At 44.2% G+C, this 21,363-nt stretch overlaps 3 protein-coding genes across 3 annotated transcripts; 1 reads left to right on the top strand and 2 right to left on the bottom strand.

Moving 5' to 3' along the window:
• Window positions 1-278: 278 nt before the first annotated feature.
• Window positions 279-18,509, top strand: LOC128305390 (kinesin-like protein KIF14). Its single transcript, XM_053042814.1, has 4 exons — window positions 279-1,977; window positions 16,267-16,877; window positions 16,947-17,133; window positions 17,198-18,509. Exons 1-4 carry the CDS (start codon window positions 403-405, stop codon window positions 18,485-18,487), a joined length of 3,663 nt encoding a protein of 1,220 aa, XP_052898774.1. The 5' UTR covers window positions 279-402; the 3' UTR covers window positions 18,488-18,509.
• On the bottom strand, window positions 3,547-11,673 carry LOC128305392 (uncharacterized). The gene is made up of 2 exons (XM_053042816.1): window positions 10,775-11,673; window positions 3,547-5,012 (listed from the first exon to the last, which is right to left on the bottom strand). Exons 1-2 carry the CDS (start codon window positions 10,965-10,967, stop codon window positions 4,696-4,698), a joined length of 510 nt encoding a protein of 169 aa, XP_052898776.1. The 5' UTR covers window positions 10,968-11,673; the 3' UTR covers window positions 3,547-4,695.
• Window positions 18,510-18,646: 137 nt separating the features above from the next.
• Window positions 18,647-21,046, bottom strand: LOC128305391 (protein O-glucosyltransferase 2-like). The gene is made up of 3 exons (XM_053042815.1): window positions 20,801-21,046; window positions 19,504-20,710; window positions 18,647-19,437 (listed from the first exon to the last, which is right to left on the bottom strand). The coding sequence occupies exons 1-3, from the start codon at window positions 21,007-21,009 to the stop codon at window positions 19,315-19,317; spliced, it is 1,539 nt and encodes a 512-aa protein (XP_052898775.1). The 5' UTR covers window positions 21,010-21,046; the 3' UTR covers window positions 18,647-19,314.
• Between the last annotated feature and the right edge of the window lie 317 nt (window positions 21,047-21,363).

Here is a 21,363-nt window from a genome sequence, read left to right as displayed (position 1 = left end):
TTATCCGGTTGCCTACTTGAAGGTTAAAGTACTTAAAACATTCTACTTCCTCATTTATGAAAGAATATTTCATTCTGGTGAACAATTTATTGGAAATATTAGACTTTAAAACCGCCGCTTTAAATTGCTCTCCTCCGCATTTGAAGAAACCAAGTAGACATTGCAGTAAACGCGTCAATTTTCAAATCATCCCATTTGACAGCAGCAGTTGGGCAACCGCCGTCGGGGTTTTGTATTGTCGTGTATTAGCAGGAAAATGTTTCATAAATGATAGGTCTTATTTTTGTGGTTGTACTTCTTTACTGCTAATAAGTGTTTTAGTTATTTGTGTATTGCTTCATCCGATAACCCGGTCGGTTCAGTGACGCCTAGTAGTGAAAGGAAACGTTTCTCTGCAACAAAATGAATTCTCGCAATGCAACCCCAAAACATCGGTTTGGCACAGCAGCTGCTTGTACCGGTGGTGCTTCATCACCGACAAAGGCGTCCACTCCGCGACCACGAGCGGCCACAGCCTCCAAATTGGCCACCTGTTTGCTTACGAAACGTATGCAATTGAACACATCGAGCTCGGAATCGTTGCCGGGCTCTCCGGCCCGAACACCCAAAAGTGTTTCCGCGCGTCTACCCATCATAGGCAATGGACTGGAGATGAAATCGAAATCGTCCACTACGCTTAACACAAACAGTTGCTACACACCCTCGTCCTTGTACCGAGCGCCGCTTGCTGCGTCGAAAAGCGTTTCCAAGGAATTCGGTACACCACGTAATGTATTGAAGCGCGCCGCGGCACGAGAAAATCTGCTGAGTGCAAGGACACCGGAATGCTTTTCACGTATTTCATTGGACAGCCCGCAAACGACTGTAGGGAGGCATCGTACGAGCCAAACAAAGCTAGATGAAACCCAACGCAGCACAAAGGAAAAGGACAAGGAAGGATCGGGAAGTGAAATAAGTAACCTTAAAGTTGCCGTCCGTATCCGTCCCCTGTCGGCAAAGGAGTGTATCGACTCGGTGGCCAATATCGTGCGGGTCGAGAATAATGAGCTGTTCATTAATGGCGGCAGCACGGCCGATAATCTTGCCGGAGTAGAACACTACTTTCTGTACGATCATGTGTTTTGGTCATGTAATACCGAGGATCCTGCTTACGTGAGCCAGGCTGGAGTTTACTCCAACCTTGTCCATCCACTGCTCGATAAAGCATTCGAAGGGTATAATACCTGCCTGTTTGCGTACGGACAAACGGGATCTGGCAAGAGCTACAGTATGATGGGAATGGATCTGGATGAGAATTACGATGTTGCTCCGAACCCGGACGCTGGCATTATACCTCGCTTTTGCCATGAATTGTTTTCTCGTATAAACTCTCTAAAGGGCCAGGTTCATGCCGAAGTGGAAGTGAGCTATTTTGAGATTTACAATGAGAAAATACATGACCTACTGTCCGTCACACCGACCGATGGCGTAATCACCGTATCTACTCCCGGACAGGGATCTAAACGGGCCGCACTGAAGGTGCGCGAACATCCCGTCTGGGGGCCGTACGTGGTTGATCTAAGCACGCATCCGGTTGATTCTCATACAGCGTTACGAAATTGGCTCGCCGTCGGAAACAGCCAACGAGCTACGGCGGCCACCGGAATGAACGATAAAAGTTCCCGATCCCATTCGATCTTTTCAGTTGTGTTGAATTTAGTGGAAATTGTACACAGCAGCGATACGGACGATTCGGACCGTCCCGGCGGTGGCACATCGGTGAAACAGACAAAGCGAAGCAAAATCAGCCTCGTGGATTTGGCCGGTTCGGAGCGTGTGAGCCAAACATGTGCGAGTGGTGCACGGTTGAAAGAAGGCGTTAGCATAAACAAAAGTCTGCTAACGCTTGGCAAAGTAATTTCGGCACTGGCAGAATCGAAGAAAACTGCTACCACTTACATCCCGTATCGTGACTCCGTGCTAACGTGGCTTCTGCGGGTGAGTACTGAACCAAGTCTACATAACGTTTGATCGTATAATTACATTTTAGGGAAAGGAATATTGTTTATTGCATCAACGAATCATGTCCGCCCAGAAAAGATCGTTAGTTCAACAAAAGTCCACTCGGCGGGATCGCCATGCTGCGAAGAATCCTTCGGTGATGCTTACACTTGCACACAAGGGCACACTTTTTGCAGCACGGTTTCTGGATGGGCTTTCGCGACACCGGTGGATCCTCTGAAATGATCAATTTATTGCAACCGTTAAACATTTCTACCTGAGAAGAACACTCTTCACACAAGTTTCATTGCAATCTTTTCCACACCTGTTGCTTTGGAACCAGCTTGTTTATTGGCTCGATTACCGCTGAATATTTTCTTCCACTTCATTTTGCCAGTAATTGTTTTTTTTAGGTTTTTACTTTATTTTTGATCACAATACCGTGACGAACCGTCCTCTCGAGGCGAGATTCTATTTCAAAGTGGGCCTATGTTACGACATACCCTATGAAAACAAGTAATAGTACACAGAAAGCACGCAGAAGAATCAACCGCAAAGGATTTCCTTCGGTTATATCAAGAAGGCAGATAAAAAATGGTTAATGTTGATGGTTTTGGAACGGAACACTCAAATGTATACTAGTTTCTACCGCGCCATTTCATACACATCTCGGAAAGATAAATTAGGATGTATTTGTATATGCTTATGCCGCCGTCCAAGTAATATCAGAATCAACCTTCGCGCCACGATAAGAAAAGAATGTCGTACGCCATATTTCTACTCGATATACTCTGTTAAGCTGATAAATCAAATCGAACCGATCAACTGTTTTAACAAGATAAAGCTTCAATAATATTGCTTAATAACGAACGCTTAAGCAGCGTTAAAATTTCAACAAAACGGTTGCAATCGAAAGACTACCAACTCGCGCTGAGTATGCAGCAAATTAACTTTACGATAAAGGATCTCCTCCCAGACACAGCAAGAAAAAGAGTTTAAAACGCCCATAAAACCACGCCTGTTGTGGTGTTATCTGTTTCGAAATGAACTGATTGATAAAGAATCGTGCGAACCAGTTTTAGTCAGAACTGGAACCGTCGATATTTCAAAAGACGCATACGTGACACCTTTCTCAGACGCAAAGGATTGATAGAATCGTTGCAGGTGTCCCACGCGGTGGCCGCAATCACCAAAGTCTCGCCCATCCCTGGAGTCAAGTCTACGTTGTGGGGCCGTGTAGCTGTGAAGTGCATTGTTATTGCGCCATTGATGCCCGTATCTTATCAATATTGAGGCCAACCAGCGTGGCATAGTCCGTTTCGGAAGATAGTATCTAGATGGTTGCGTCGCGTAAACTTAAGAAGTTTGGAGATTGGACCAGCGTATAATCTTGTTGATTGATTTCAACATTTCAATTAGGTTAATTTGTATGGTATTGTTCCTTTTGAAAAAGGCATACTTATCAGATAAAAAAACAAAGCCTTTTTAAAAAAAAAATCCAAACTTGCTCAACTTTCCACAAGCAATACGCTTTTATATTCTTTAAAAAGCAACACTTCGTTCTATGCAATATTGTATAGATTAATTTTTATTTTCCATTATTAAAACATTCACAAAAGGCTCTGAATATATGTAACACGATTGCTAAATATCATAATGCTTATCCGTCTAACTGTTAAATACTAAAATCTGATTGTAAATTGATCGGATTACAAGTGCTTCTTTTTTCTTCAAGGAGTTTTCTTCAAATTTTCGGTGATTCTTTATTTTCACACACAAATCAGTAATGCAAATAATTATTATCTGTTGTGCAGAAAAAAATCTCTCTTATCCATTGCGATGATCCACGCTCGCTTCCGATACATGATCACATCGATCGGGTCGTGTACAAATATGCTTATACCTTCGCACATGTAAAAAAACACGTACCCTTCAAAATCTTCTGCTTCCTTTCAACATGCTAAAATGCATATCGAACAAATTGTGTTGAGAAAAGTGTAAGATCTGTGTTATAAATCGTGTAGGCAAGGATAAGGTCAGCAATTCCCACATTACACCATTGGAGAAATGCAATATTCCATTCTGCTAATCAGCGCATAACATTTTGCTTAACATCCCTTTCACTATTCTACTGCAATAAAACCGTTACAGTTGGACAATTGATTTGTTTATAATTTTTCCTTCCCTTCCAATTAATGAGAGGTGAAGTTGGTTTCGATTGCACGTGCCTGGTGCGCTGTGTATAGAGCTATTAGTATAGATCAGTCTTTTCGCATCAACAATAACAGTGTGTGGTACGTTTGTTTCTTGCGGGGTTTCTCCTTTTTACGCGCGCGCCTGGCTTATGAAAAGTCAGATCATGAAAAAAGGGATTGAATTTACACGCTACTGATTATCGTTTTTTTGCACACCAGAAACGGTATTGAACGTTTCGTCCTTTCCTATTATGAATTGCCTACGATGAATGATCGTGACCCTCTCGTTTAAAACCTCACGGGATTGAAGCCTAATGCTGCCAAATGTTATTCTATATTAAAAATTAAATGTTCCTCTGCCAAACAATACGCTTGTGGTTTTATGCGCGTACGAATAACGATATGAAATAACTTAACAATCTACCGTTTAATATCTTATGATAAGAATATTCTCCTTATGAATGATTCCTCTTTTCACTGCTTGCGCTATACGATCATTCAGTATTCTTCTACTGCGTATTCATTTGCTTTCGATCGATTCCTGCCGGTTAAAACCGACACCAGCCGGGGTAATGTGCTGATGATGGTTACCGGTCGGGCTGGTAGACAATGCTGTGCCTCGCGCCGATGCACACATGTCCTCCTCCTCGTCCTCCTCCCGCAGCTCATCGATGCACTCTTCCGCGTCCTCGCTGATGCTTTCGGTGGTGATACGCTGGCCACGCTTACGCATGTACGCACCAAGCGGTCGCTTCTTTTGCTCCTTGCAAAATGGACACGCATCCTTGGACGATTTGCCCGCCGACGAAGATTTGCCGATGTAGCTGAGTAGTTTTGCTGCAATAGAGGAAGGAACAAGCAAACCAGACTTTCAGTAAAGTTGTTACAAACAATGTATGTAATTGTATCTCGTGAACGGGAACATTCCCCAAGTTTGTTTGCCATCAACATGCATTCTTATCACTGTGGGTTATTTACGAAACATACATCTACTGCTTGTGGTGTTCTCCGTATGTAAACAAATACATCATCAAGCGAGATGTGGTGTACAACCGCCGTTATCTAATCAAAATAGTTGCACCAATGTGTGCTGATGCCATTTTGTGTCATAATTTCTACAAGTCCATCGTCCTTAATGACATTTCTATAATTAAGTACATTATCCCTTAGGTACGTTTCTGGAGTAAGAATACATAAAAAAATCTCGTGTTAAATATTGTTCCTTTTAATAACGTTTACGCAATTTAATTCCTTTGCAGCTCGTTTTTCACACTGTGGAACTGCTGCTGCAAGGGACAAAGACACTCAGAGGATGCTTGTTGCAACTTGAACATGTACTGCGCAAAATGATAATGATACACACCCGGCACAGTTTAATGGTATCCTCTCGAGATATACTCCGAGTGTTGTGGACACACAGGGCGGCGTGTATTTGCGATATCTCGCCGTAGTCACGAGAGACGTTACTGCTTCTAGCAGGAACCACCCCCATTATTTATGGCCTTTTTTAGCGTGTATTCTCTGGATGATGTCCATGCTATTAAATGATTGCCGCAATGTTTTATTCCGCTATGTTTTGATGAATTCTCTTTGCCTTTATCAGTCCACACCGTTTCGCTCTTTTGAGTATTACGAGTGGTTGAACTCTGTCCTCGAAAACAGACAGTTTTGCGACGTTTCTTATCAAATGGCTGGTGCCAAATCGCCGTATGAACGTTTGTCTCAAAAGATTAGAAAACAACCGAATGTAGGACGTACATTACTCAATGCGCCCAGATACGTGTTTCTATGTACGACAATCAAACCATAGCACAAGTGTTAATCAATCAGCCGACCAAACCCACGCTCCACGGTCGTTTTCTTATCACTTAATTTTGATACATGAAAGGAACTCGAATAAAATACAGTTAAATTAGAATATTTTTTGTTGTAACCCAATCGTACAAACAGTAAAAAAGACGCAAAGATTGATGGCAAATTTGCTGATAAGAAATGAACAGCGGAACCGGTCCCATCTACTGCCTAGTCAATGGCAAAACGCTAAGCCGACGCAAACATATCGGACCTTGGGGCAGACACAGTTGAGTCCTCACGAACTTGAGGCGAACTTGGTCGGGAACCCCATGTGGTCGCTCCCGGGACGGACAGAGATAATACCTTATCGGCTGTAAGGGGGAAACAATTGCAATCAGCTCTGGCGGGACAAAAAGAGTGTAAACAGCAATAAAAATCGGGAAAGGTTATCACGTTCACTGAGGGAAGCGGTTAAATATAAGCGATGACCGGTTAGAAGGAATAGGCGACCATCGTTCCTTTTTGTTCTCTTCCACTCAAAGCTATTCTCTTCAGCGATATATCTACCACCAACCCAACGTTTCACAACGTCCTTGCCTATTAATGACATCTCCAAAGTACATGATGGTCACCGCGTGGTACGTGATCGCGTGCACGTGGTATATACTATTTTTGAACGATCTCGTAAACGTCACCTTCATCACCGATACAAATCGAGTGCAATAACCAATTGTTTCAGACGAAAAGTTATCTGTACTGCATTTGAGTTCCGGTGGGCAGAAATGACGTCAAAATGCAAGATATCTAAGCATGGAATAACCTTTTTCAAGGTCTTCACTATCAATCTTCCCACTGGTCATTCGCCTGGAAACGGTACTTAGTGCATTGGGTGTTATAATTCAATATCGTTGCATTTCTTTCGCCCCCATGCTGTGAACGTAACGCATGCGCGCCGCCAAACAATTCCGAAGCAACAATGTGCCACGACGCTCTGCTCACTCTCTTTTACGCACGTTACGAAAGGGCGCGGAAAAAATGTAGGTCAAACACCACTCTTGAGGTGTGCGTCGTGTACCGTTGATGCATGTCGCCATCATCATTCATATGGAGGTTTTGTTTCGTCTGTTGAGAAGGAGGGTGTAATGCCTCTGTTTTCACGGCATATGTCACCGGTGTGTGTCTGTTTGCTGCATCGCGCACAGGGCAGACAGTGGGCAATGGTGGATGCATCCCGACAGAAAATGTGCTTGCTGTACGGCTTTCCTCCCATACAAGTGACACCGAGTTCTGCCTTTAATTTAACCCTTGTAACCTTCCCCACACTGGCTGGCTGGGCGTACCGGATATTCGTCTGGCGTTGGTGAGACATTGCTCACGCTTAATTGTATCACCCAACACTGCCCAGGGTGTGACAGTATCCAACAGCTGGGACGTGGATTCATCCAGAAAATGCCGCTTAATTGGCAGTGATTCATTTCCGCGTGACGGAGAATTGCAATAAACTGTACCATTGCAATGTGTTTCCCTTTGTGGTGATCGCGATCGATAATCAATGGTGTTTGGGATTTGATCGCTTTCAAAAATGTAGCTTTTTGGAAACGTTTTCCTTTTATTGTAAACGTTCTATACAAGCATAGCTTTCAATAGCAAAAAGTAGAACAAAAAAGTTATCTAATTCATTTTGTATTCGAACTTATTGATCACGGAGTACATCCCTTCTCGATCTAATCGGAAATGCAAACATAACGCGGTTCGATTTCATTGTTGTGGTGCAACTTTCCAGTGAAGTGATAATATTGGTGAGCACACTTGCATGTTTAGCTGTACACGGCAGACTGTAAACGTAGGGTGTAAATTGACGTCACGCAATGATTACGATCTCCTCACGCGACATTCATCGACATGACATTGGCTTATCCCCCGAAGGCGCACGCCTTTTGGGTGAAACATCTCGTCTCAAACCTCCGCTTCCGTACTACGTGACATAACAAACAACCTTGACGTAAGCGTGAGAAGCAGTAGGGTAAAAAGTACAGTTGGAAAAAAACTATTTTACACCCTTTCTAAAAGCCTGAAGCAATAATTTAAGCTAATTTGTATATTTTTCTTTACCTCGACGTGTGGTTCTCATACAGTTCACGCGATTGTGAACTGTTCTGCCGATTGTACGTCAACTTGCCACGCACACCCAACCTCTCGAAAACATACTTGTTGCATATTGCATACTCTTTTCCTTGTTTTTGTCTCTCCGACCAAGGGCAAACATTGCCTCCGGGAAGGAGGGGTGAGGTTTGGCTCGGCTATTCATTCTACCAATTGCTTCCTTTGCCACATTTGCATTTAATGTAAACTTCCGTTCCGGCAATTTCGCTGATATGATGTTGTTGACTATTGCATTACGAATGCTGTAATATGCCAAGACTCTCCAAGATCTCTGTGAAGTTAGTCAGATGAAAGTCCAGTGACAGTATGGGGAATGATGATCGCCAACCGACGATCGAGAATTAAGTAGTGTTGGGTAAATCTGATGCAGTTTTTGATGCACGACTCCTCACTAATGATTCGTATGAATGGCTCTTCTCAAAAGATTCATTAAGCACAACGCTAGCATAAACGCATCGTATTTCTTCCATTCCACTGCCGGTTGGAGAAGAATGGGATTAAACTTGACGATGATGTCAGCCTTCAAGTGTTCTGGCATTTACACCCGAGTTCCAGAAATTCACGGCTGGTTGACGATCTTTTTGCGCACTACTACTGCTTACCGTGTGTCTGTTTGTGTTTTGTGGGTTTGCTTGGAGCTCGAATGGGAGTTAGATTTCAGTTCCGCTTTTCCTTCTCCACGAAAGTACAACGCACTCGCGTGTAGGTTAAGTGATGTTTTAAAGAGGACCAGTTCTGAGATGTATGCTTCTTTGCTATTTACTATTTTTATCAAACCGGTCTTCTCGGTTAGAATGTGAGGAATAGACCGACCGTAGGGATTTATGAGCGTAAGTTGTGCGCGAGGTGGTTGCGGATGAGAGATCTTCTATGTTGTTGTAGCTACACGGCAAGGTTCAGTGGTTTCTCGTTGCGTTTTTTGAGTAGCCCAACGCAGCCATTCTCCCCTTCTCCAGTATTTGCGGATCGGGCTAGCTCGAGGTGTTGCAGTAACCGACCCCACGACAAGCCCTTCGCTATTTCCCTTTTTTCTACACGACTCTTTTCTTACGCTCGCCCCTCCAACATTAGCTTCACAATTCGGTGTCATATTGCAGCACCCGACAACTGCTCGAATTGCTTCACGTACCACAGCGAGTGTTCCGTCTGTGGAATGTGCTTTGGTGCGTTTTGAACACAACACAGCGGCCCGGGTACTTTAGCTACATTGGCGCCATGTCGATTACTATTGGCAACGATCCCACTGTGGGGTTTATATTTAGAGTCAAATCAGCGTGTCAGCGAAAGCTCACGAGACAGCGGTGAGGAGGGTCGTCTGCAAAGTTGCACTGCATCCTACCCATGTCCCATTAAAACGGATTTACTACGAAGTGAGACATGAGGGACGAAGACAAAGAAGACTCTCTTTGAGAGTTTGCAATTAAATGACACCGTGCGACGTCTGTACTACGCGAGATCGGTTTTATATTTATCTCGGTCATTCTAAATTTAGAGGGATTTGCTGGCAGTTTTATGTGATTGATGTTTTTTCGCTTAACTCATCACCGTCATAGCGCGCATGTTTGAAGAGGACGGCGCCAATTCTTGTCTCCCTTTTACCAGTGAAACGTAAACACAACGGAGGAGGAGTTGGATATTGCGTACGGTGTTTGAAAATAGTGCTAACAATAATAATCTTCTACGAGTGGCCATGGCCCAACACACGGTATTCAGTGTCTCGTTTTTAAATCTCGTGCTGATGAACGCCACTGTTGTGTTGTGTGTGAAAAGTGTAAACAATTTGCTCCGTTCAGGACCTCTGGTCCTCGATTTGATGTAGAAATAGTAGAACTAAAGCAAACAAAGCGCAAACGCGTAATATTGGGGAACGTGTTTCTCCTGACGAAAAACAATCTCTTTTTAGCTGTGTTTTGCTGTTTTTGAGTTCGTTTCGGTTTGTTCTTATCGAACCGCAACCGGTTCCATATTCGTTAAACAGCGAAGGAGGTCAACAGAACGGAAATGTTGAATTTGTTGCATGGAGGCGCGTTCGTTCTTTAATGCACTCGTTCCGTACTGCTAATGAGAACCGTATGGAGTAGGAAGGGAGCAGATCACTTTTCGAGGTTATTTGTTCGTGCTAATGCAACGAAAAAAAGGAAGGAAACAACTCATCAAACGGTGAATGAAATTTGCTAAGCACACACCACACACATACAGGGGTGATTTGCGTGAACCGTGCAAGTAATGCGCAAATAAGCCGCTCCTATTCGAGCGTGTGGCGTGTGTATATCACACGCGCATGAAACGCAGAAGGAAAATCCCGACGCCGTGGTAAAACAATACAAACTGCCACGACACACCACTGCGCGATTCAGATCGTTTTGAAGCGTTTCCGTGTTTTCCGATGTGTTGTTTTCATGCCTTCACGTGCCTAGAATATTCGTATGTTTACAGAAGGGTTATTTTCTTCACATCCAGTGGAATTCCCACTTCCCGAGATTGAAAACTACAACTAGAGTCAACAAAACAGAATAGAACATCAACACAGTGTAAGCGTTGTTCCGCCACCGCATTTGTGATGCTGTCAGTAGAGACGAGATCACACTGACAGCATCCTCCGTACTGTTGGCGTATCTGATCGCGATCGGTAAGATGTTTACCTTGAGCGCTGGTGCTACCGTTGCTGCTTGTGTTCGAGTGGTGCCGTCGCTGTTGCTGCTGCTGCTTAGTCTTGGAGACGGGATTGTTCAGCGGATTTTCGAGCGTACCGTACGGAAACTTCTCGTAGTCCCGGTAAACCGGACCGCGGAACGATGAGTACTGGATGCTATCGCTCATGTAGTAAATATCCATGGTGACGGTGATGGTTGGCGGTTGTTATGGCGAAGGATACTCAGATGCGGTTGTCTGTTTTTTATTACACCAATAGACGATGGTTCATTAACAAGCAAATGGGGAGAGCACTCTGCTGCAGTCCTTCGAAGTCGAATGAAGGTTGCCTTTCAAATGCGTGCGTGCCGTGCTTTGGACGTTTTTTTGTAAGGTTTCTTCCTAACCAGCCGCCGTATTTGTGTGTGTGATTAACCCAGTCCACCTTCAACGAAGTCGTTGGTTATAGAGCTTCTTAATGGTGAGATTTTTGTCCTCCTATCGTGTTCCGCTTAATAAATCCTCACTGACGTCGCCATAGAATGGCTTCTTTATTGGGTGGCTTATAAAGATTGGGTTACTTCAGTAACTCTACTTTTCCCCCACGCACTCTCACTACTAGCACACTTTCACTACACCCAGAGGGGCCGTATTTGTTGGTAAACAAATTCTGTTTGATCGCAAAACTTTCACCATCAAAACGTTAGCGACGCACCTTTCGTTTAGTGACACTTGTTTGTTTTGTGGCAAGAATTAATCGCACTCTCTCGCTGATGCCACGCACATAAATTTGCCGACGCTTGTGTGAGACACGTTTGGAAAACGACGCAATATTCACTGTTATATTGGTTGTTTTGAACCGTACGGTTTTAATGAAGTTCGCTTCGAGCCGTGTTACATTGGACGACTGTCTGTGCTAAACTGCAGCGTGCGATGAGCGTGGCCAGGGATATATAAAAACACACTATACCACCATCACCACTTCATCGTCTTTCCGACCGTACTACGCGTTCGTTGCTCCAACCGCCAAACGATAGACAGGGGGAATGTGTTCGCAACAGCGACACAAACGTGGCCTCGCGGGGCCCTCGACGCGTACCGTACGGAGTTATCTCCGTCGGGTACCCGTGTAACCGTGTAGGGCACTGGAACGTGGTAGCACACACGTAGACACGCGTCCCAGGCGCGCGCGCACGCGTCTGGTTGTCTGTGTTAGTGTCGGGTTCGCTGTTTGCCGCGTGGTGTGTTGGTATGTGTCGTGCGACGGAACTGACGGTTACGCACAATTTCTTCCGCTGCTACAGTATGTTGTTCCCTCTCTTTCTTTTTTGGCGGATACCATTCTGGTTAAAACAGAAGGTTATTTTTTGTAAAGAATTTCATTATAAAGCCGATACAATTGTTTGTTGTATAAGGTATAGTAAGATTAGTTTTACTGCAAAAAAATGGACATCCTGATCATAGTGAAACCTGTTTTACGATCGTGCGTTGCGAACGAGAGAAAGAAAGAGCAATCAGCGAGAGCAGCGAACACTTGCACTCTCAAACTGCTATGGCAACGGATGCACTGAAATAGCCCTACGCAAGAAGAAAATTGCAGCATTCGAGAGAAAGAGATAGATAGAATGCATCACAGCAAAATACAATGTGCAATGTAGTAGGGCTTGCAGAAAAGGAAAACATACGCATGTTAAAAATAGCATCATTGGTACATCTTGTGCCGGCTTACGGTGTGCTCATTTATGCTCGTGGTACATAAGCATACTTGGATGCTGATAGCACAGCAAGATTAACTGCAATAGAGCAAACGCTACAATATGCCATCTGTCCGCCTCGGCGGATGACGTGAGCGTTGCAGGTGGCATTTACTGTATGAGTCAATGTTTATGTTTGAGAATTCATCAAATGCGGAACGGCAAATTTTCGCTATTTTGATAAGAAATATGGACATCTCTAACGTCCTGAGGAATCTGAATCAACTCTCACAGAAATGAAACTATGGGCAAGTGTTTTTTTTTGTCCAAAGTCCGTTGAACTTATTGAAAGTATTGTCCACAAGTAAGCAGTTCTCATTCGCTATTCTTATCTCGTCAAGATGGTATTTGATTTATGTCTAATCTTATTACAGCTCCGTCCGCACAGCGATTACATTTATCAACCGATTGTTGACGGTTGTGTTGACCTGTTTGCTAATACGCCGTGCTATATTACATAGGTTGCTTCTCTACTTTGTCTTTGTCCAGATGTACTTTAGGTAGTTTTTCGTCTTTACACGCCTTTACTATGAAGCGCAATCGCAAAGGTGTTTATTGTCATTAGAGTCGACCTTCGATTAGGTTGCTTACGCAGGAATACAAGTCCGATAATATGGCTTCGTCTTGGATTTATTGGATGTTTTTTTTAATCGGCAAAGAAACGATCGCTGTAAACAAGGGGTTTCGAGTGTAAGACATACAGAGAAAAACCTTTTTCTGGATGCTTTTCAAATTGAAATTGACTCTGTCCTAGTGTTGGGTGTACCTGATTCAGACCCATGACTCTGAATGAATCTTTGAATCTCTATTTCAAAGATACATGAATCATCCAAGATTTATGACCTCCATGGAGCTTTCCTATACTTTTCCTCCCTCGGTCTTCGTATATGTCTGTTGAGACAGCTTTCTACAGAATTGACTTCATTATGATCAAGATTTAGTAACTTAAATAAAATACATAAATAGGCGTAAATTTACGTAAAACAAATGTGAAAACCCTGTACGTGGGGTTCACCCAGTAAAAAGACACACCCATATTTGATCTTTGCAAATAGTCTGACAATGTAGATTAAATACCTCTCTTCACTATGGTGCCTTCTACATCACCTTCCTTATCAAGTGGCAACTAGCACTCTGAAGTAAGAGTGCCATCAAATGAATACAAATACCGTTAAAGCGTATTTGATGCCGACTTCGCCGACTACGCCGAGTTTAAAGTAAGCTTTTCGCACTACATAACAACACAACGGATGTGGAGACCGCGTAGAGCCGGACCTCAGTAACAGTGTCTACCCGTGGGGTCATCCATGATCGCCATAATCGCACCGAGTACGATCCATCAATTATTGATTAAGAAAATTGAACGCATTTCGTTCCGCATCGACCTGTTTTCGGTGGTGGCCCTCATTGGCATGGCAGGACACACTCGATTGCGCTCATCCGTCCCCCATGGCTTTTTATCTCAACCCCACTCCGGTATACGTCAGTGCATATCGGCACATGTGAGAGATCCAGGTTAGGTCATCGCTTTTGTTTTTCCCATCGATAACTGCTAACGAGAAGCTTATGAGCGCTACCGGACGAGATGTTATAACCGTTTTTTTTAATTACACCAATAAAAGGCGTGGGTGCATAGAAATGTTTAATCGGTAATGGAGTAGAACCCCCATAACCATCGCATGGGGGGAGTCGTCTAATCGTGCCTTTGTTTTGTTTTCCCCCGCCAAACCAATCGCTTAAAGCTACCAGAAAATTTAGGAAAACAAATTAGCTACCCTTGAAGCGGAGGTTACCGATAAACCAACGAAACAGCACTTGTTAATTCCTGTTCCTGTTTGTTTTCCTGAGGGAGCTATTCTATTGCGTACATAGGCTGAGTTTTATTGGTGACGCGAGTTTGATGTTTTAAAGTCCCGAATTTCCAAGGCGATCCCAAATAGTTTTCCTGTTGTTGATAACGATATCAGCGGACAAAGTGAAGAGAAGGCATAGAGAGATATAAGGGAACGTATGGGGTAAGAAACTAAAGCCCTCGTCTAAAGGTGATTGTATGCGTCCAAGGATTCCTACCCTGCAGAGGCACATGTTAACACGCGCTTATCGGTGTCGGGTTTGATGCCTTCGCTCGGTGTACTGTTGGTTGGTGACTAAGTTTCTGTCTCTCTACCTTTTGCACCATGAAACAAGGTAAAACGACGCAATTTCTTTGGGAGTTTTTATCTAGACGGAATATCTTGTGACTTCGAAGGAAAACATTGATTTGTGCCGTAATTCTTTGTAGAATTTCCATGGTAGTTTTTAATATTTCGACCTAGTTTTGGGGTTTTTACAGCATTTTGAAAGCCTTGCTCAGAAAATTACTAAACCACATATTTCAAGCGGTCGGGTATAGTAGTGTTCTACTTTTATTTGCACACCCTCTCAACAACCTTAGCTAATAGTGCTGTGTCCGGTCGATAAAGTTTACTAACCCAACCTACATTTCCCATCCTCTCCAAAGCAATCCAAACAACAAGGTGAAGAATTCAAACGTATCTTATTTACTGTAGAACTTACAGCTCAGGTTTTCTCGTTGCTATCTCACATCGTATAGACATATATTTCCTTCCAGATATAGCTATGGTTCATTTGTCCCATTCTTATCATAGTACAACAACTTGAAGCTTTATTTAGCTAGAAAAGTTGTTATAAACTCATCATGCTTAAAATACCTGGACACCCTCTCCTACATCGCTTGGTCTAATACTGTTTAGATATAAGCTGCAGTACTTACAATTGTGTCACAGGAGAAGGAAGTTTGCACACTGTTTACCTTCTATACACACTTAGGCGATGCATCATTTTCATCTCGAAACGTTATGTGCTGCACGTGAATACAGAAAGCGTTGCCAGCTATTGCCAGGTGTAGAATGTTTGCGAATAGCCAGGAAATGAGTTTCAACTTCAAGTGATATCGTTAAAGTAATTTCTGGACGACTTTTCAAGATTAGCTTGGGACCGTTTGAGTCGATGTGAAATTCATCCCACTTTTTTTTATTAGATTTTGTTCAATACTTTCTCAATGCACAGATTTGTAAAGATTCCAATAAACTTCAGCTTAGCATAGGTCAAGAAAGGTATATCTTCACATATCATCTACATATTGCATTTCAACTTTATAAGAATTCTTCCAATTCTGGAACTGGATCGGTACAGCAACATGTTACGGGTACGTTTCGCGTCATATCATAGATCGCTTTACAAACCGTGGATGAGTCTAGACTGCGTGTTATGGCATTGTGCCCGACAGTATGGATGCTGATGCCTTTTTGCGGTTACCGATCAGATAACACACTGCATTTCGTCCCTGACCATGGCTATCATGTTACTGACACCACAGTCTACACCAGCTTCGTTATCTCTTGCCGGGGCTTCACCGCTTTAACCATCGTTGGCCATCGATTTGTTGCTAAGATTCTTCAATAAACAACAAAGAACTTTTAAATTTCATAAAGTTCTTCAGATATCTGGTTTTGAATGCTTTTAGACACTTCCTTCTGGCACGCGCCGAAAGCGAAAGGAAGTTATGGTTCGTTCGTTTTTCGTAATTTAATTCAACTTCTGTATAACCGAAATGAATACGTTTATTTCATACGCTTGAGTGGATTCCATGTTGTTTTGATGGATGTTTTTTTTTGTAATAATTTTTTGATCTTGACGGATACAATTACATATAACAGTTAATTTTAACTCCTTTGTTTTGACTTCAGGAAAATCTTGGTGGAAACTCTCGCACCGTTATGCTGGCCACCATATCACCTGCCAGCATTCACTTGGACGAAACTCTTGCCACGCTGCGGTACGCCTGTCAGGCACGCAGCATTGTTAACCGCGTCAAGGTGAACGAAGATCCGCACGATCGCATCATTCGCGAGCTTCGAGCGGAAGTCGAACGTCTGCAGGTACTGCGACAAGACTACGAGCGTCAGAAGCGTTTATCCGAAGCTCATCAACAACATCATCCACCGCGCAAAATCATCATCGAAACATCGGTAGATGATGGTGAGGTTGAGGCACTGCGCCAGCAACTAGCCGAGACAGAGCAGGAGCTCTCGAAAGCTCAACGATCCTGGCGCGAACGGTTGCAGGAAGCGGAAGATGTACGTCGGACGGAGATGAAGTTGCTCAAACGCAAAGGGCTAGCGTTGGAGCTGTCGGCCGAACAGAAGGAACCGTGCCTGGTGAACTTGGCGGCCGATCCAATGCTGTCCGGGACATTGCTGTACCTCATTCCTCCAGGGACGGTTCAGATTGGCCGACCGTCGTCTCTTACATCACCGGACATCGTTCTGGAGGGTCCTCTTGTATCGCCCAACCATTGGTAAGTGTTCGGACAAGTACGATTCTCATTCGCAAACTAAATTTGTTCGTATGCATCCCTTACTTGCAGCTCCATCGAGAACAAAAATGGGAAGCTAGTTTTGCAACCGGAACCAAGCACCGAGTATGAAACTTTCGTTAATGGTGAACTCATCCTAGAACGTCGCCAGTTGTTCCACGGTGATCGATTGGTGATCGGTGGCTCACACTATTTCCGCATCTCGAACCCGCTGTGTCCGAACAAATCTACCCAGATTGTAAGTTACAAGGTATACTGTCAGGTGGCAAAAATAACAAACTTTGCATTTTCCGGATTTGCAGATGGTAGATTTCCAGCTAGCACACCAGGAGATTTTGCACGAACAGGAGAACCGCTTGCGGCGTGAGTTGGATGCGGAAAAACAAGCAGCAATCGCGCGTATAGAGGCCGAACGTATGGCTCACGAGCAGGAATACGAAGAGCGGTTGGCTTCGCTTGAGCTGGAAAAGTTTAAGTACAAATGTCGCAAGGAATTGCTTGAAACGGAGCAAGAAGCATTGCTGCAGTCGTCTACTGGCAAGCGCCAAAAGTCCGATGGTACTAAAGACCGTCCGTCGGATGTTCGCGATTCGTTTGATTGTGCTCCATCAACCGTGGAATCAAATTTGGCAGAAAAGATTCGCCAAATAATGGAGCACACGAGTGAGGAAAGCCTAGCGCATATACAAATGATGGTAAAGGAAGCTAGCCAGCGGTGCCGGACAGTGGGCTTAGACTACGACTTCAAGCAAACGCAGGTGTGGCAAGATGAAGGCATTTTCCGTGCCATGATCAATATCGTCGATCGTGCAAATGGACGTATAGCCGAGTGGGTTCCGGCGCGGCTCGAATACTGGCTGGGTGTAGTGCGCGAACGTGATGATCTAACGGCGGTCAATATGTTTGAACATTTCGATCTTGTATGGATCGATGCGGCGAACCAGTCGGCAAACGAATCGCTTCTACAAGAGTCACACAATTCGAAACGCATATCGTTGAACCTTAGTGCGGTGAAGGATGCGATCCGTGGACGATACAGTCTCGTTTCAAACCCCAACTCCAGCACCCCAAGTAGCGAAAACACCGTGGGAGAAAGTTCGCGCAAATCGCAAGGACTTTTTAAATCCATCTTCTCCAAACCAACGCTGATGCAGAATAAAGGTTGTACGAACCTTGCGCGAAAGGCTCTCTTTACTGACCCAGAGACGAACGATGAAAATGTCCCAAGCAATCACCAACATTCGTCACCTCAAAGTAAAGGTGCCACCACCGCCCTGCATCGATTCGATCAAAAGACGGCCAATTATCTCCGAGAGCTTAGCGTAGTGACGTTGAAGCTGCGGAAATTGTGCGAGAAACATCAAGAATCCGATTCGCCTGGCATTATAGAACAGATGCAAAATAAACAGAAAAATAACGATACGGAAGAAAAGTTGGCAGCACGCTGTCTGGAATCGGTGGTCGATATTGAACGGTCGCTGCAAAGCATTCGCTCGGTACTAGCAGACCACAACATCAAAGAAGCTACGCTCAGTGCTATGGAGGATGATTTTGGCCGGACGCCCAAATCGGTACGCTTTCTTTTGGACTAGCAATCAATGTGAGTGTTGTTCAATTCTTGCCTTATCGTTTTCCAATAACTGGAGCTGCTCCCGTAACTCCTCCAGTGTGCTAAGGAAAATGATAAATTAATAGTTTATTTGTTGTATAGCTTTTTTGTACCAAACATCCAAAGTTTCGCTTTTAAATCGGTAGTGGCTATAATCGATATCATTATATTTTGATATGTTTTCGAATGTGTATCCTTTTGACGTAAACTGCAATAAACAGCGTTACTTGATAATGTACAATTCGTAATGTTAAATAGCACAAACACATTTTCGTATCCGAATTTTAAACCCTTTTTAATTTTACTGTGGAAAGTTTGAAGTATATTGAAGAACAGAAGACAGTTGCTTAACATGCGCGCAAAACACGATCTACATTAGAGTATTCGGATTTCCCCGTGCATGATTTTAGGAAAATCTATCTCCACCTATCCACCGAACTAGCAATACTGTGTCTGAACCGCATTTAATTCAAATAATATTAACCTTCTACTTGCGTAGGCTACGTACCTCTATTATATAATACTTCCTCACACTAAGCAGTGTTCTAGCAGTTTCTCCAGAGATCTGAACTGTTGTCTAGAGAGTCGAGACAACTCTACGGAACCCGTAAACTAAAGTGAAGGAGAGGAAAAGAAAATGCCCTACTGGAAATGATAACGTAACGATCACAGCTCGCTGGTTGCGTCATAGAATAGATTCCGATTAGTAACACATTTTTTCTCTGCGGTTTTCCTCAAGGTAGCTCTCTAGGACAGACAACTTTATCCAACTCGTGCGTCACGTGCGGTAACTGCGGTTTGTCGTTCAGCTTACAGTTCGTCCCTCGGTAGCGTCGTCCGCTCACACGGACAGTGGTATGCTTCTTCGGGTTGTTCAATCTTCTCCATGCCCGGTTGTACCTGTATCGGGCTAACGATATATTTGGCATACTCCTGAAAATGTTTACAACCGTGTGAAAATTATCATTGCGATCAATGGGGGTTTATGTACTCCTTTACCTTAAACAGCAACGCATGATAGCAGTAAATGTCCAATGGTAATAGATTGGCGTTAATAAACGCGTTGGCATTATCACGAATTTCCCGTGCCTTTTCATCATTTTCCCGGGCCCATTCGATCTGCCGCACCAAATCGGACAGATCCGCCTCGAACGGTATGTAGTGTCGCATCGGTACAAGTTTGCGGTAAAAGTGTTCGTAGTAGAACGAGTTCTGCTTCAACACCACCGAACTGCCGGCCAGCAGATATGGCAATCGGTACGCTGCTACCGTACCGTCCACATTCACCTGGTAGCGGTAGTCGAAGAAATCGTGCATGGAAATGTGAGCAACGCGCGGTCCAAACTCGCTTTCCTCATCGCGGAAGAAGAAAAAGTTTGTGAGCGACGCGTTCAGCAGCTCCGGATGGCGTCGAGCTAATGCTACCAGCTCCAGCCGTTCGCGCCGTGCATCTCGTCCGCGCCAGAATGCTTTGGTGTGTTTTTCTCCCCACGGAAGTCCACGCCGTTGGATCGAAAGCATATCAAGCATCACGCGGCCCATGTTTTCCAGCGTTGATTCGGTGATGTCGTACGTTGGCATTACGATGTCAAAGGTGTCATCGCTTCCGCACCAGGAAAAGATTGGATACGGACCGGTCGTGCGGCTTGGACCACCCTTTTTCACCAGCGGCCAATCACCCAGATTAACAAACATTTCCATATCCGGCAGCGTAAACTTCCGTGCCAACGAAAGCAAGATTGTGTCCATGAACTTACTAAAGCCGGTGTGTTGACCATAACAACGCCGATGAACTTGATTGCGTAGAATCACATAGTTGCAGTGTGAAATGCTGCCCGGTTTATCGTACTGCTGGATCATCCTTGTACGCAGGCTGGAGAAATTGATCGCTCGGAATGGGATCAGATCCATATCTATCTGCGGATCACCCGAAGGACAGCCGACCGTTTCAAGCCACTCATCGACGGAACCTTGCGGACAGTAGCATTGTTCGGAGTAAAGTGTTCCGGGTATGGCGAACGGAGAACCATGTAGGTGGACTTCATTATGTCGCACGTGTATCGTGACGTCACTGCAAGATTCCGCCAGCCTGTAGCGTACGATGCTCGAGCCATCGTGACGATCGATCTGATTCAACCGGTATCGGCAAGACCCGAAACGTGACTGTCCAATAATGTGTACGTCGTACTTTTGAGATGCATTGATTCTGTGAAATAATCAGAACAACAAGGAGAACAATCGAATGAAAAACGGATAACTTAAAACAATGTTGGGTGAGTTCTCGACATGTACTAACTTTTGATTGTCCACGTCTCTCGGTTCGATGAAAAAGTAGCGCGCCGGAAGGGTAGCCCGGTCCGGTATCTCCACACCCGGTCCCCACACGCGGCTGTTTTTCGTATCCACCACACGATCCGCACTGCCACAGGAAGCGAAGTAACAGGAGTGTAGCAGTATCAGCAACCAGCACGACCAGCACCGTCGCAACCACTGTTGATCCTCCATTGCAGCACCGCCCTACGAACGCAAGGGGCAAGGGAGAACGATTACGTACGTTGCCGCGTAAAAATTATTCGAGCGTGACACGCAATTCGAGATTACAACACCGTGGTCAGTCCCAATGAAAGCATTTGTTTGTAAACAAACGCGTCTGACAGCCGTCTGCGGAGAACGTGAGCAGTGAGAACAGCTGATTAATGAGATTGCGTGAAACTCACCTGAAACCGGTTTTAAAATGAGTGTGAATGGAGAAAATGTGATAAAATACCTAGTTTAAATATGTAGAATAGCTTTGTTTGATTTACTTAATTGAATTGTGCCTCTTATTGAAAATAACTACACCATAAAAGCATGGTGTTC

This window comes from Anopheles moucheti, chromosome 3 (genome assembly GCF_943734755.1).
Source record: "Anopheles moucheti chromosome 3, idAnoMoucSN_F20_07, whole genome shotgun sequence".
Lineage (NCBI taxonomy): Eukaryota > Metazoa > Arthropoda > Insecta > Diptera > Culicidae > Anopheles > Anopheles moucheti.
The sequence above is the reverse complement of the archived record's forward strand: the minus strand, read 5'-3'. Positions and strand labels throughout refer to the sequence as shown.

What these genes read in the sequence shown, in the direction of transcription:
- LOC128305390 (XM_053042814.1), top strand. Translation starts at nt 403, where the DNA reads ATGAATTCTCGCAATGCAACCCCAAAACATCGGTTTGGCACAGCAGCT. An exon ending in TGCTAACGTGGCTTCTGCGG is followed by an intron (nt 1,978 to 16,266) that starts GTGAGTACTGAA and finishes TTTTGACTTCAG; the next exon opens with GAAAATCTTGGTGGAAACTC. An exon ending in CTTGTATCGCCCAACCATTG is followed by an intron (nt 16,878 to 16,946) that starts GTAAGTGTTCGG and finishes CCTTACTTGCAG; the next exon opens with CTCCATCGAGAACAAAAATG.
- LOC128305392 (XM_053042816.1), bottom strand. Translation starts at nt 10,967, where the DNA reads ATGGATATTTACTACATGAGCGATAGCATCCAGTACTCATCGTTCCGC. An exon ending in CGGTAGCACCAGCGCTCAAG is followed by an intron (nt 5,013 to 10,774) that starts GTAAACATCTTA and finishes CCTCTATTGCAG; the next exon opens with CAAAACTACTCAGCTACATC.
- LOC128305391 (XM_053042815.1), bottom strand. Translation starts at nt 21,009, where the DNA reads ATGGAGGATCAACAGTGGTTGCGACGGTGCTGGTCGTGCTGGTTGCTG. An exon ending in AGAGACGTGGACAATCAAAA is followed by an intron (nt 20,711 to 20,800) that starts GTTAGTACATGT and finishes ATTATTTCACAG; the next exon opens with AATCAATGCATCTCAAAAGT. An exon ending in ATCATGCGTTGCTGTTTAAG is followed by an intron (nt 19,438 to 19,503) that starts GTAAAGGAGTAC and finishes AAACATTTTCAG; the next exon opens with GAGTATGCCAAATATATCGT.